Raw genomic sequence first — 13,790 nt, forward strand, 5'->3', positions numbered from 1 at the left:
GCTCTTCCTTTTTTTTTTTTCCTTTTCTTCTATCTCTTCTTTAATCTATATTAGTTTCTGTTAGTTTTTATCTCCCTTTAATTTTTTAAATAAAACTATAATAAAAATAATATTATATATTATATATTATACTGTACTGTACTGTACTATACTATACTATAAACATGAACACAGTCTGCACATTTCATCTTAGGTAGGAAAAACCAGATGCACATATCCAAAATAAGTGGTACCTGACCCACCAGTACTACTTGCAAGAAGGATCTGGATATCTCTCATAGACCACAGATTAAGCATGAGCCAGCAGTGTGCTGCAGCTTCCAAAACAGCCAATGTTATAGTGGGCTGCATCAAGATTATGGGAAGAGATAGTATCACACTATGCTACACTGGTCAGACTGCGTCTGAAATACTGTGTCCTGTTTTGGTCACCAAAATACAAAAAGGACACTGAGGAACTGGAAAAAGTGTGGAGAAGAGTGACAAGGATGATAAGGGATTTGGAGGCTAAATCCTACAAACAGCAGCTACGGGAACTTTGTTTAGCCTAAAGAAGAGAAGGCTAAGGGGAGACATGATAGCAGTCTTTCAATAGCTGAACGGATGTCACAAGAAAGAGGAACAGACTTATTCTCCTTGGTGCCTGAGGGTAAGACTAGAACCATTAGGTGGAAGCTTTACAGAGGGAGTTCCAAACCTGAAATAAGAAGGAATTTCCTAACTGTGAGAGCTACTAAGCAGTGGAACAGCCTGTCTCCTGGAGCCGTGGGGGTTCCATCACTGGAGGTTTTCAAGAATAGACTGGATGGCATTTGTCCAGGCTGGTCTGAGGATTCCTGCACTGGGCAGGGGGTTGGAGTAGAAGACCTCCAAGGCCCCTTTCAATTCTATGACCTAAATCTAAGGTCCCTTCTATGTGTGATGCTATCAGGGAAACTTTAATCTAGCTGGGAGCAAAAATGCCTAAACAAGCTGGACTGCATAATACAGTCTTTGTTCTCTGAGTGCAAGACCAAATAGATTCAGCGGCAGGCAGTTCACTGTGGTTTGCTATCCCTATTAGGCTGCCAAGACTTACTCCCTAAGGATGAATATTGCTATTCTTTAAGGCAGAAAAGTTGACAATTTGTTGAGCTATACCATGGCCACTGGCCAAGACAGGCAAGAGCGCCACAAAAATTACCCACAATTTCTTCTCATGGCCAGCATATATCAAAACTTGTAACAAGTTGGGAAGGTTGTTCTACTTCATACTGTGTAAATTAAAGCAATAAGTTTTTCTACTCATAGCACACACACAGACCATGATTCTGACTATTCCAAAGACCAACCAGTAGAAGATTGACAGGACAGAAACATACAGATAGCACTGTTTACTGCCCTTTCTTTAAAAAAATCCTCCCACTGAGAGCAAATCTAACTGTTAATGGTGATTGGTGGTATGGCCTCCTATCCCACCTACACAGTACCTTTCTCCTCTTGAGGTCTTTTCACTGGTAAACTTTCTGATAAAGGAAAACTGTTTCAGAGACTAAAAGGAGGTGTTTTATTATCAGTTTTCTCCCTTTAAATTCAGGGAGAGAGAAAAGCTAATCTATCCTACAGTCCCTGGGACACTGTTCTTTGGAACCCAGGATGGCACTCATGTACATTAAGAAGAGAGAACAAATATTTACATGACTCCTATAATCTCCAAAAAGTTTTTCCCACCACACTTTGCCCTGAAATATTTCCCAAGCACTCATTATAAATTTATCTTCTATAATACCGTCCCAGGTATTGTATCTAAAAAGAGGCAAGGTTCTTACCATGCGTATGCGCTCATCTTCTAGGTTCCGTAGAACAGTAGCAAATTCTTGCAGGGATTTTGCTATGAGGAACAAAAGGAAGACAATCAAGAGTATTGAATACTATGAAAGAAAAGTAAGCTTTCTTGCCCTGAGAGTGCTAAGTACTAGGAAGACAAAATAAACTGGTATGAGACCAAATCATGGATTGCTTGGCCTATTTCTACCTTGACCTTTATTGCCATCCATAAACAAGGCAAGTATGTCCTACTGAAGAACAAACATTTAAGTACCATGTTCATATTATTGTTTTCCTTCTCTGTCATTTGTTTCCATGCTTTTTGAGGGCATTGAGCTTTTTATGTAACACCATACTTTGGTCTCTCCCAACCACTGCTCTTTCTGTTACCTGTCTGTCTTTTTAAGAGGCATCCTTTACAGGGGGGCAACATATCTGACATCCAATTGTGAAAACTTTAATTTTGCAAAGTTATCTTTTAAGCACACTTATACATTCTGGATAGGTAGCTAGCTAAACACACCCACATGCACAAACAAATAGATGCACACATGCACGCACAACTATATCATACATTTACGCATACACACATACCCTACACACACATATACCTACACTATATGTTTATAATGATTTTAAATACACGGGGGGGGGGGAGATGAATGGATAGATAAAAACACAAAACATAAGAAAAACAAACTTAATTCAGTCACCATTGTCTTTGTCAAGAGGCTGATAGGCTGATTGGAAATGGGTCTTTCATTTATTTATGTTTAAACAGGCATTGGAGGAACAGAGTGCTATAACATTATAATGCCATAATGTGAATTTCTTAAAAATCAATGAGTATTTTCCATTGCTGCAATATGCACTGCTTAAATGGTAGTTCATAGAAGCAAGGTTTCTCTTTATATAATGTTATCAACACTGTAATTTTAATTTTAAGTGTATGCTTTATATGTATGTTTGTGTGTTTGTATCCACATAACTGAAAAGACAACAGCACCACTTGACAATCAGTCAAAACAACAACAGAACCCAAAGCATTGCACAGCCCCCAACATTAATGACTAACTGGCACCGATTTCAGAGCACATACTTCCTGTGTCTTGAACTATGATCAGTCCATCTGACGCTGCCTATATAAAAACTAAGCCTCTTTAAAAAGTGCAGCACTAAGGTATTCCTGTAGACATTTCTTTTGTTTTCCATATTTCTCAAACAAATAAAATGCAGGATTTTTGTGCATGATAAGAAACAATGCAAATGGATGACAATGGGGACATAGCAACCTCATCCCCAACAGCTAATCTTGGCTCATGTAGTAGGCAAACATAAGTCATTTCTCCATTTTCCATTTGGTGTGATGATCAGCAGAGGTGATTATCCAGAAAAGATAGTCTGGACTTTCAGATGAGACATTATCTTCAACATGTCTCCACAAATACTGTAGGTCTAAATAGATAAACTAATAGAAATGTGTTTAGTCCTAAACAAAATCTTGGGAGGCAAATCAATAACATTCATTTTGAATTTTGTTTGGCCATTTGTCTTCTGAGGAAATGGATAAAGTTCTTGGAACTGTTTGTGCCATTACATGTATATTAGATCGCTCCATGGCTTTGTTTATAAGAGCCTCTAAAGACTTTGTCACTGAGTTTATTAACATTATCTTCTTCAGACAGTTTCCAACCTCCTTAAAGGAAGCAGTGGTCAAGCCTTTGCATACAAAACCATCTTTGGTCCTGGCCAATTTTAGCAAAATGTCCAATTTCCATATTTAGCCAAGACGGTGGAGAAGACAGTGGCACTGTAGCTCCAGGAATTTCTACATGAAACAGATTATTTTGATATTTTTCAATCTGGGTTTGGACCTGGATCTGACATAGATAGCCTTGGTCACTCTGATGGATGATCTGTATCAAGAGAACATGAGGAGCAGCATTTATATTACAAGATCTCTCTGTGACTTCTGACACTGGTGGCCATTTGTTTGGAATACTTCAGAGAGTTGGGGGGCAGAGATGTTACTTGCGATGACTCCTATAGCTCCAGGGCCTACTAAAAACAGATACTAGGAAACCCCTGTTCTCTCCCATGGGAATTATATTGGGGTGTCCTGCAAGGAATTGTTTCTCATGATATTTAGCATCAGTGTGAAGCCACTGAGATCATATATAGGTTTGAAGTTAGTAATCAATATGCTTATGATACTTAACTAATACTAATGATACTAATCTCCATTCTTGGGGCCTCTGAATGTCTATAAGCTGGAAGGGACTGAATGTGGAAGGGCAAACTGAAACTGGACATGGAGTTGTTACTTTTTCTGGGGCTGTGTTTCAGGATTAAGGAGAAATATCTATTCTGGACAGGGTTGCATTCCTCTTTAAAAATGAGGTTTGGGGGTTGGAGGTCCTCCTGGATCCAGCATTGATGCGGGACAGCCATAAAATATCAGAGGCTTTTATCAGCTTCAGATGATGCACCAATTGCATTCCTACAGAGGGCACAGAGACTTGGTTTCGGTGACTAACGGTAGTATGAAATTGGATTATTGTAATGCAGTCTTCATGAGATGGCCCTTGAAGATACATTGCAGCTGACTCAGAATGCAGAGTAGCACTGGAGATGAATGACCCCATACAACCCCCATCCTAAAACTTCTTTGAATATCTTACCTGGCTTAACATCAAGCTCCTTACAGGACCATGTAGTTACCTAGTCTGTCCAGCTAGATCATCAACAGAGCACCTTTTGTGGGTCCTACTACAGATATATTTGACATCTACTACTAATGTTGTTTTTTCCATGAAGGGCCAACGTTGTGGAAATAACTGTCATTGGACCTGAAGGAGCCCCTTCTTATTACTATTTTACACCCAAAACATACTTGTCTACCAAGAGTTTTAATTAAATTAATTAAACTTTTTCAGAGTTTTAAAACATTTTGTTCTATTACGTTAATATTTGTTTTAATTGTATTTCTGCTGGTTTAAATGTATATGTGAGCCACCAAGAGCCATTAAGGGAGTGTGCTGCACACAAATGTAACTAATTAATTAATCAATCAATCAATCCTTTTCGGTTTTTACAAAAGCTGACTAATAATTTACAGGCTCATCTTTGCTGACTACTACTATAAGTATCTACGTTCCCCTTCATTCTTATCCGCATTCCTCCTATTTCAGCCACTGTACAAATCAAAGCCTATGCACTTACCTATGCATATTTCATCATCTGTTTCTGCGTCGCCTATACACTGAAATTTGAAATCGTTCAAGGAGTCTGCAAATTTCCGTTTTGCTGAAGATAAATCTGTCAAAAGAATAAAAGTTGTTCAGTGATAAGTAATAAACCACAAATTCACTGAGCACAAATTCTAGCAGCTTGCACTAATGTCCTTCATTCAGTCATCTAGGGCATAGGGCAATCTTTGACATAAGGAAAACAGTGAAGGTTGCTGCTGAAAGGAAAAATACTGATCCACAAGTATCTTTCAAAAATAGTTTTAATAAATCCAGGAAGTGAACATTATGCCATAGAAAGCAAAACTGAAAGACTTGCTCCATTATCGGCAAATCTTCAATGTTCCGACAACTTTAAATCATAATTGGTAGCAGCTCCTACTATAAAGGCTACCCTTACAATACAATATTTTAAGCTGCTATACTTGGTTAACTTTAAAAATGCACACAACTCCCAGTCCCTGGTTTTCGTAATTTTCTGGGGAAGGACAGGAAATAGAGCAAAGTGAGGAAGGCCCCATGACGCAAGCAATGTTTTAATTAACTATGCCCTTTATTTATTCCTATATGTCCTTTTTTCCTATTTGACAGTCCTAACATAACCATATCTATATAGTTTGTTATTGCTGCATTTCACTTTGTACTGTTCCATTGTTCTTTTCAACAACGAAAGCCAAAGAGCTGAGACATTCTACGTGACTTTGCCAGATAATGGCAAGAATGCTCTTTTGCTATCAGGATTGAAATGTCACATAGTTTTCAGAAAGGCTTTCTGCAAAGAAGGTTGGGATGGCAGGCACAAAACATGTACCAGGCATCTACAGAAAAGGATAGCTAACTCCAGCCTTCATCTTCAGGATATCAATATTTGCTGCGATCCAGGCCCAACCACCTTGGCAAAGTTTTGAATTTCGTCTCATTACACCAATGTGCACGGAGGACACCTTGACAGAACAGTTTGTTAGGGCTGCATTCCAAATGGGAGGTAGGGATATGGATGTGCGTACACACACTTAAACCTATCCACATATGGGGAGTGGAGAGTGAGAGCACACAAACACCCCTGTACAAAATTGAAAGTACAGTAAGGAAGAGTCTCTGCAAAACTTTGGATTTATGAATGTCAATTAGATAAGACTTATGAAGACTGATTTTGTACATGGTAGCTGCAGCGAGACTATTATATACACAAAGATGGGGAAATACAGAAATACCCACAACAGAGGAGTGGATCATGAAGATGGCAGAACTGGCAAAAATGGCAAAAATGACCTGTTTGTTTCGGGGTAAGACAAATACTTTTATAAAGGACTGGAAACCTCTTATGGACTTTTTGCTGAAAATGGAAAAAAATGGATTGGTGATTTATGGATCTGCTGATTAAAAAGGGTTGAATATGGGACGAAGAGAATCATGTTGTAACTTTAAAGAGGGAGGAGAGATAATGAATTTGTTTGTAACTGCTGTAAAGAAAATTGGAAGCTGCTTCTTTATATATCTTTTCTTTTCTTTTTCCTACCCGCACTGTCTTTTCTACTTGTCCTTTTATCTTTTATCTTTTCTTTTTTAATTTCCCTCTATATAATTTCATGTTTATCTTTTACTTATGTGAAAATCTTTAATAAAAATTATACATAAAAAAGAGTTCTCTGCAAAACTGAGAGGTGACCATTTGGCTGTGTTCTTCTATGTTACTTTCTCAAGGGGAAGAGTCCTTTGTTTTGCAAGGTGTGGGGAATTAAACAACATGGTTACTGAGCACAGCAAAAGCTGAAAGTGTATGTGCACTTAAGTAAGTGGCCACATTATAAAGGGGGAGGGGGAAGGAACAGATAAAATTCTATTAAATGGGCTCATTGGTCAGCTGGCATTCACAGGGTGCTCTGATCCCTCACCTCTGATTGCTGCTGGCTAAACTGTGAAATTGGCACAGAACTGTTAGCCCCCTCAATCATAGTTCTTTGAAGATGACTGAAGAGCTGAATGTGAATACTTGTAATGAGCTGTGAAAATAACCTTGGGAGACAGGAGGAAGAGCCGCAGCCTACACAACAGTCTGATAAGAGAAATCTGAGTCTAAAGGAGAGATGGGGGTGAAGAAAGTATCTCAGAAGGGACCCTCCCTAGTTCTCTGGAAAGTAAAGCAGGGGAGGAGGGAAGTGCTTTCAAACTTGCAAGATTTTGTTACTGTAACCTTACAATAAAGGTAGTGTTAGTACCCATGGTTTTGGTTTCCTGCCTGGACTACCTTGGAGGGCTGACAATAATAAAAGTTATGAGCATCCTATGGGAAATTAATTCACCTTACAGACAAATCATTTATTGCACAACCTTCAGCAACCTCAAAAGGTAAGACAAAATGGATAAGAAGCTATCACTATGTCTTCCATTCTTCTAGTAACATTTTCCAAAAAGAGCAAAGGAACCCTGGAGAATGAATCTGTAACACAAAGAGGTCGTCAACCGAAACTGTGTAAAAGCAAAACAATATTAACTTCAATCAGTCAAACTAGAACACTGGGCCTTCTGTTCCCACCAGATGTTACCTGATAAACCTAATTTGAATGGAACAACACAATCAACTTACTATATCAAAGCAGATAATTCCCAAACTTTCCAAAAGCTTTAAAAAAAGGAAGTAAATGTTAATTCCATAGGGACTGGTTTCCTTTTACCAGAGCTGTATGCTAAACTCTTACCCCTGAGCTTTTTGCAGAGCACTCTGTACCTTTTCCTCTTCAATAGATGCACTCTCCATAAGCTTAGCAATAGTTTGTATTATGCAATGTAGACTTTTTGTCAAAAAGGATTTACTACAGCATCATTCAGTCCTGTCAGTATTTGGGAGGGATCCAATTGCCACATTTCAAGAGAAAAGAGAAGTGGAAAGAGATTCATGTGAAGGATGCCAAACTCACTCTATGATGCTTATGAAGAGACGGCAGTCCAGGGTTTGCAGAATGTATAGTTTAATAATTGTGGTTTAATAATCTCTATTACACCGAGCACCTGAATATTCTGAGTGCTGATCAGTTCTGGGGTGGGGAGGAAGAATCTGGAATGCAACCCTATACAAACTAGGGAATATTCAGCCCCAGAGGCTACATGTGATGCTGGATGATGGCTTGGAAGCCACCCATGTGTGCTCATACGCACACACAATTTGTATACATACACAGGTACATGGCTGCACGCACAGAGACACTGCTTACGTGTTCTCCACTTTGAGAGATCCTATTTGTTCTGCCCTGATTAACGCTATTGCTGCAGTGATCACTTCCACAGACGTCGCTTGCAGGGGCCCAGCGGGAATGAGCTGTTTCAGAAATGTCAGCCCCAGCCAGCCGTTCCAACAGCACTGAGTCAGAAAGGTGTAAAGAAGTGGGAAGAGTCATAAGCCCCTCCTGCAAGCTATACCTCGGGGATTAATCATCTTAGGGAGGGAGGGAGGGAGGGAGGGAGGGAGGGAGAGAGAGAGAGAGAGAGAGAGAGAGAGAGAGAGAGGATGAAGCCTCATCTAGCTTATGGGATATTCCCAAAAATATATATTTAATAATGGAGCATTAAAGATAAAGTCTCCTTCAAGTCAGACTTCTAGTGCCTTCAAGGACAAATCTTTCTTGACTTTTTCCAGGTTGGTTTCTTTTTTTCTTTTTTTTTTAACTTTCCAGTCTGGTCTACAGGTCTAGGATCCCCTGGTAATCTGCCCTTCCAAGTGCAAACTAGGCCTGACCCTGCTTAGCTTTCCAAAATCAACCAAAGTCACCTAAGTGCCACCTAAACCATACAAACTGATAGACAACCCATGTTTGGCAGACTCCCAGGTTTTGAATACCAAAAAAAATCAAACTTCATTATAATAACAGACTAGACTGACCTCTGACAAATTTTAGAACAATATCAAATTTAATATTCAGCCTATACTGTACAGCTTTAACAATTTGTTCCTCTAAGAACAGTATTTTTCTTTCTTTGCCACTAGAAGGCAATCTATTATACTATTCTACGGAATGCAGAATAAGAACTTCCCAAAATAAGGAAGCAGGAGGGAATGTGTTTCTTCACGCTTCAGACAGAAAATTTGAAAATGATAAAGGAAATTCCACATCACCACAAATTCCATCTATTTGCTTTAATATTTTAAATGTTCTCAGCTTGAGAAAACCTCTTTTAACAATTGTTAGTTCAAAAAAGAAAGAAAGAAACGCAAACAAAATTGCCAATCTGGGATCAGTTCTCTTATGGAAAGGTTACAAAGTATTAATTTCGGGCTGATATGAGAAGCCACATTTCAGAAACCTCTCCACAGCCATGTCAAGTTGCCATTCTATTTTTAATAAATGAAATTGGAAAATGGCAGCAAAAGTGGAATAAATGTCTGTACCCATTTATAGTAATGGCAGTGAGCACTGTTTTCTCTCTAAATATGCTTCAAATATACTGTATATTAAAACATATTAAGCTCTGACACCATGGCATTGTCCTGGACTAACTATCTACAGAATGGTTGGATGAAATTTATAATTTCCCATCTGTAAATTAAAAAACAGAGCAAATTATTCTCATTTTAGAGAAAGATTTAAGCCTTTAAAGCAGGGATGGTGAGGGAGGCTTCTCCAAAATATCAAGGTCTTCTTGTTGATGGAAAACATGGAAGGAAGGAAGGAAGGAAGGAAGGAAGGAAGGAAGGAAGGAAGGAAGGAAGGAAGGAAGGAAGGAAGGAAGGAAGGAAGGAAGGAAGGAAGGAAGGAAGGAAGGTTAATTGATTTCATGGCCACTTTTCTCATTTGAAAAAATACTCAGTACAAACAAAACAGCTGTTTATCATCCTGAAAGTGATTTTTATGCTGATTCTAATTAGAAAGGCATATATTTAATTATACTCATACACACAAGGTCAAGAGTCACATCCCATGAAACTTAGGGCAGATGCTAACAACACATGGTATGCAGAATGGGAATTGTCACTTAGAATGATGCCATAAAAATCATTTTTCTCCACATTAATGTCCTTCATTATTCATTTGGCTTGCATGAAAAGGGACAGCCTCAGGTACTCTCCAGTCTTAACACACCAGAGACAGCTATACAGTGACCCAAGAGAACATAATTTTGAAGGGAATTTCCACATAGACAATGAACAACTATTATCTGCACAATACAGAACACATCCTTCACTTCCCACTTCCTAAGAGATCAGCTATCAGAGCACGTCAACTGAAACATATACAGTGGGAACCAGCAACATGAATAAAGTTACTGACCAACTTACATTCTTGTAGAAAATGAAGGCCAATTAATCCAAATGGTTTTTGACACTGACTGTTGCACTAGTCCTCTTCTCAAAATTACACAGAGACTCAGAGGAAAATAAATGTTGAAGAATTGTTGGAATGCATTATATAGTTCATCTTTTTAACTAAATCAATGTGGATATTTATATTTTTAACTGTTTGGGGGTTTTATTTTAATTGTGAGCCACCCAGTCACCCTCTGGGGGAGATGGGCAGCATATAAATTGAATGAATGAATGAATGAATGAATGAATGAATGAATGAATGAATGAATGAATGAATGAATGAGAGACTGACTGACTGACTGACTGACTGACTGACTGACTGACATAAAACATTTCTAGAAATGGTTACTGGTTCAGTGTCACCTGTTAAATTATTACATGGTATCACTCAGCATTTTCAGAAAATAATCTCAGACTGTAGAGAAGGGAAACCCACAATTGGAACCGAGACCCTCTCTTCAACAACATTAGCGCCATGCTATATGGGCCACCTGAATTTCTGCTGCTACTGCTAGGACTTTCAACCAGCATTAGGAGCCCCAGCCAGTACTTGGACCATATGAAGGGGGAAAGCTTAATCCTCTCTTCCTGTGCTGTAGATGAATTTCAGTCCTGATATGCAGCTTTTTCCAACTGGTTTTTCACAGGCTGACATTTAAATTTTCCTCTCTACTGCTACTCTCATTTCTTATACTGTAAGCCATTTTGGATAATGTATTCTGCAGAAAAACCGCTTACAAATAAACTGATAAAGAAAGAATGGCCTAACCTGGCCTAACAAATAAGCTGATATCTAAAATCTTCCTTATTGCTTCTACAACAGTAAATTCTTTTAAGGGGAAGTCAATGAAGAATCATAAAGACTAACATTAATGCCACCTAAGTTTTCCTGGAAGAAAGCTCACTTCATGAGATGCACACACCCACACACATATACATAGCTCTAGCTGAGGGAAGGGACAGGGGGAAATGGATTTATCTATAGATAGTTACCATCAACAAAGCTATAGTTAGGTGCTGAATAGCAGTATCTGCCCAAACTTGTCTCTTATGGAAAAGCTGAGCAGGGTCAGATCTGGCTAGTACTTGGGTGGGAGACCATCGGAAGATCCCAGATGGACTGGGAAATGAAATATCCTGAAAGGAAGCAATGGCAAACTAGTTTCATATTGTTACCAAGATACCTACATACCAGGAATCAAACTTGCTGAAAGGAGATGAGAGAGGAGATGTAACCAGGCATGTTTATTAGGCAATAGAAAGAATACATATTTGGAAATAACAAGGGACCTAGCTTTGTGCTGCTTGGAAGAGAATACAGACCACTGATATTCCAGTTTCCTCATGTCATCTACTTTACAGAGGGGAATCATACCCAGGGAAAAGCCCATGTTAGTGGCTGGCTGTGCCCTGAGCACTCCTAAGACCTCCATTGCAAAGCAGAGGCAGTTTGGAGCCAAATGCCAAAAATTCTGACTGCTGGCGATGCCTGGAAAATTCGCTTTTGCTGCCTTCCATTCCCTCCAGCATGGAAATAGTACAAATTTATTTCAGTAGTGAAATGTCTTCCTTGCTTTTTCCCCCTCCCTACATACATACACCCCTTTTCTTTTTCCAAAGATTCTCTTTTTTTCTTTGCTCTTAAATGCTGTCACTTTCAGAGATACCCTCCCCTACGGTCTCCCCCCAATATTAACACCACACAGATCAATGGGAGGGACCCACAACTTGCTTTCGCAGCAGCTTTGGCAAGCGCAGCTAATGGTATCAAGCAATACAGAATTCACTGCCTACTAAATGACCTGAGACTCTTCTGAGGCAACCTGCAAAGGTCCCTTTTCTTGGTGTAAAAGGATAAAGAGATTATGCCCATGAACAATTTGCTTTACAGAATAGACACAGCCATCACTGGCTTAAATGGAACTTCCACATACATACAAATAGACTATGTTTCAAGCATGCAGAAGACAGTCAAACAAGCCCAGATGTTTAAGGATGACACTAAGGAACTTGGAGATCCAGTCTGGTGTTGTGGTTAAGGCACTAGGCTAGAAACTAGGAGATGGTGAGTTCTAGTCCCACCTCAGGCACAAAGCCAGCTGGGTGACCTTGGGCCAGTCCCTCTCTCCCAGCCCTAGGAAGAAAGGCAATGGCAAACCACTTCTGAACTCTTGCCAAGAAAACTGCGGGGACTAGTCCAGGCAGTCGCCAGGAGTCAACACTGACTCAAAGGCACGCACACACTAAGGAACTTGAAAAAGCAACAAGCATTTAGCCCCTGCAGCAAGGTTGTTTCAAGCGTTTGTTATTCTAAAAAGGGATACTTTATATAACATATTTTCCCAGCAGAATGATAAATGGTAATTTTGCTTTTGAACACCTTCCTTTTATGTCATTAACAGTAAACAGCAGGAACATACTTCTCCATTTTCTGAGTTTCCACACATTGTAAGATTATTGCTGCATAGCTGTGTTTCTAAACATTCATCCTGTGCCTACAACAGCAACAATCTCCAACAGTTCAGTACATCTAGAAACTAAGAAGAAAAGGAACCAACAGCAGATTACAGTAAAACCATGACTATGAGACACAATGCCATTAGATATGATATGATATGATAAGATATGATATGATATATGATATGATATGATACGTTCTTAATATAAATAATAACTTAGAATTTAAGGATTTGGACAGCAGCTGTAGCACAAGACAAGACTATTGACCTACCCTAGTTTACCATAAATGAGCTATATGCAACGGCATATAATGAATTCAGTCCTTGTCTGTCTGTAGGTAGGCAAAGGTATCCTCCACAAAACGATTATCAGGATACTGAAACTAAGATCCTTTCTTATAATTCCTGGTATGTTTTGAATCAGTGAATTAGAATCCCAGCCAGGTTCTGCTATCATATAATAAGTTATCCATTTTTGGTCCATCTTATTCACTCAAGCAGGGAGAAATAACTGGACTGCATAAACAGTTAGCATGGTACTCATTCATCGATAACCATGATAAGGCAGGAATCTTGTCTTTTTATAAGAATGCAACTACTTGGTCAAATTCTTAGAACACTGGCAGATACCAGAACCATTTTACAGGAAAGCTTATTAGGTTTAAATATATGGGGACTTGTTTCTTTAATATGCATTCCTTAGATAACTGCTCCACATAGACAAATTACTGATATTAGTTAATATATCTGATTATCTAATAAAGGTAAATCCAGGACAGAAACAGACAAACCATATGTAATATAGGGAGTCCCCAGATTAAGAATGCCTGATTTAAGGATGACCCAATACAATAGAACAGAGCCTATTGTAGCAAAGTTTGAGTTAAATACACAATAATTTGAGTTAAATGCACAATGGTTCAAGTTCATTACACAATACTACTTATACAATATTATACTGTATACTGTTATTATACT

At 38.8% G+C, this 13,790-nt stretch overlaps 1 protein-coding gene across 6 annotated transcripts in view; it reads right to left on the reverse strand.

The window, feature by feature from the left end:
• ARHGAP26 (Rho GTPase activating protein 26) overlaps nucleotides 1-13,790 on the reverse strand; it is a 264,334-nt gene that overhangs the window by 197,641 nt on the left and 52,903 nt on the right. For all 6 annotated transcript variants that reach the window (XM_088133702.1, XM_088133700.1, XM_088133699.1 and 3 more), the window contains exons 2-3: nucleotides 5,029-5,124; nucleotides 1,809-1,870 (exon numbers count right to left, since the gene is read on the reverse strand). In XM_088133702.1, the coding sequence (XP_087989828.1) occupies nucleotides 1,809-1,870; nucleotides 5,029-5,124 (158 nt within the window). The remainder of the gene's footprint in view (nucleotides 1-1,808; nucleotides 1,871-5,028; nucleotides 5,125-13,790) is intronic.

The sequence above is a fragment of the Python bivittatus genome, unplaced genomic scaffold, assembly GCF_059951505.1.
Source record: "Python bivittatus isolate LINGU-HERP-01145 unplaced genomic scaffold, Pbiv_v1 ctg000080_np1212, whole genome shotgun sequence".
NCBI classification, from domain to species: Eukaryota; Metazoa; Chordata; class Lepidosauria; order Squamata; family Pythonidae; genus Python; species Python bivittatus.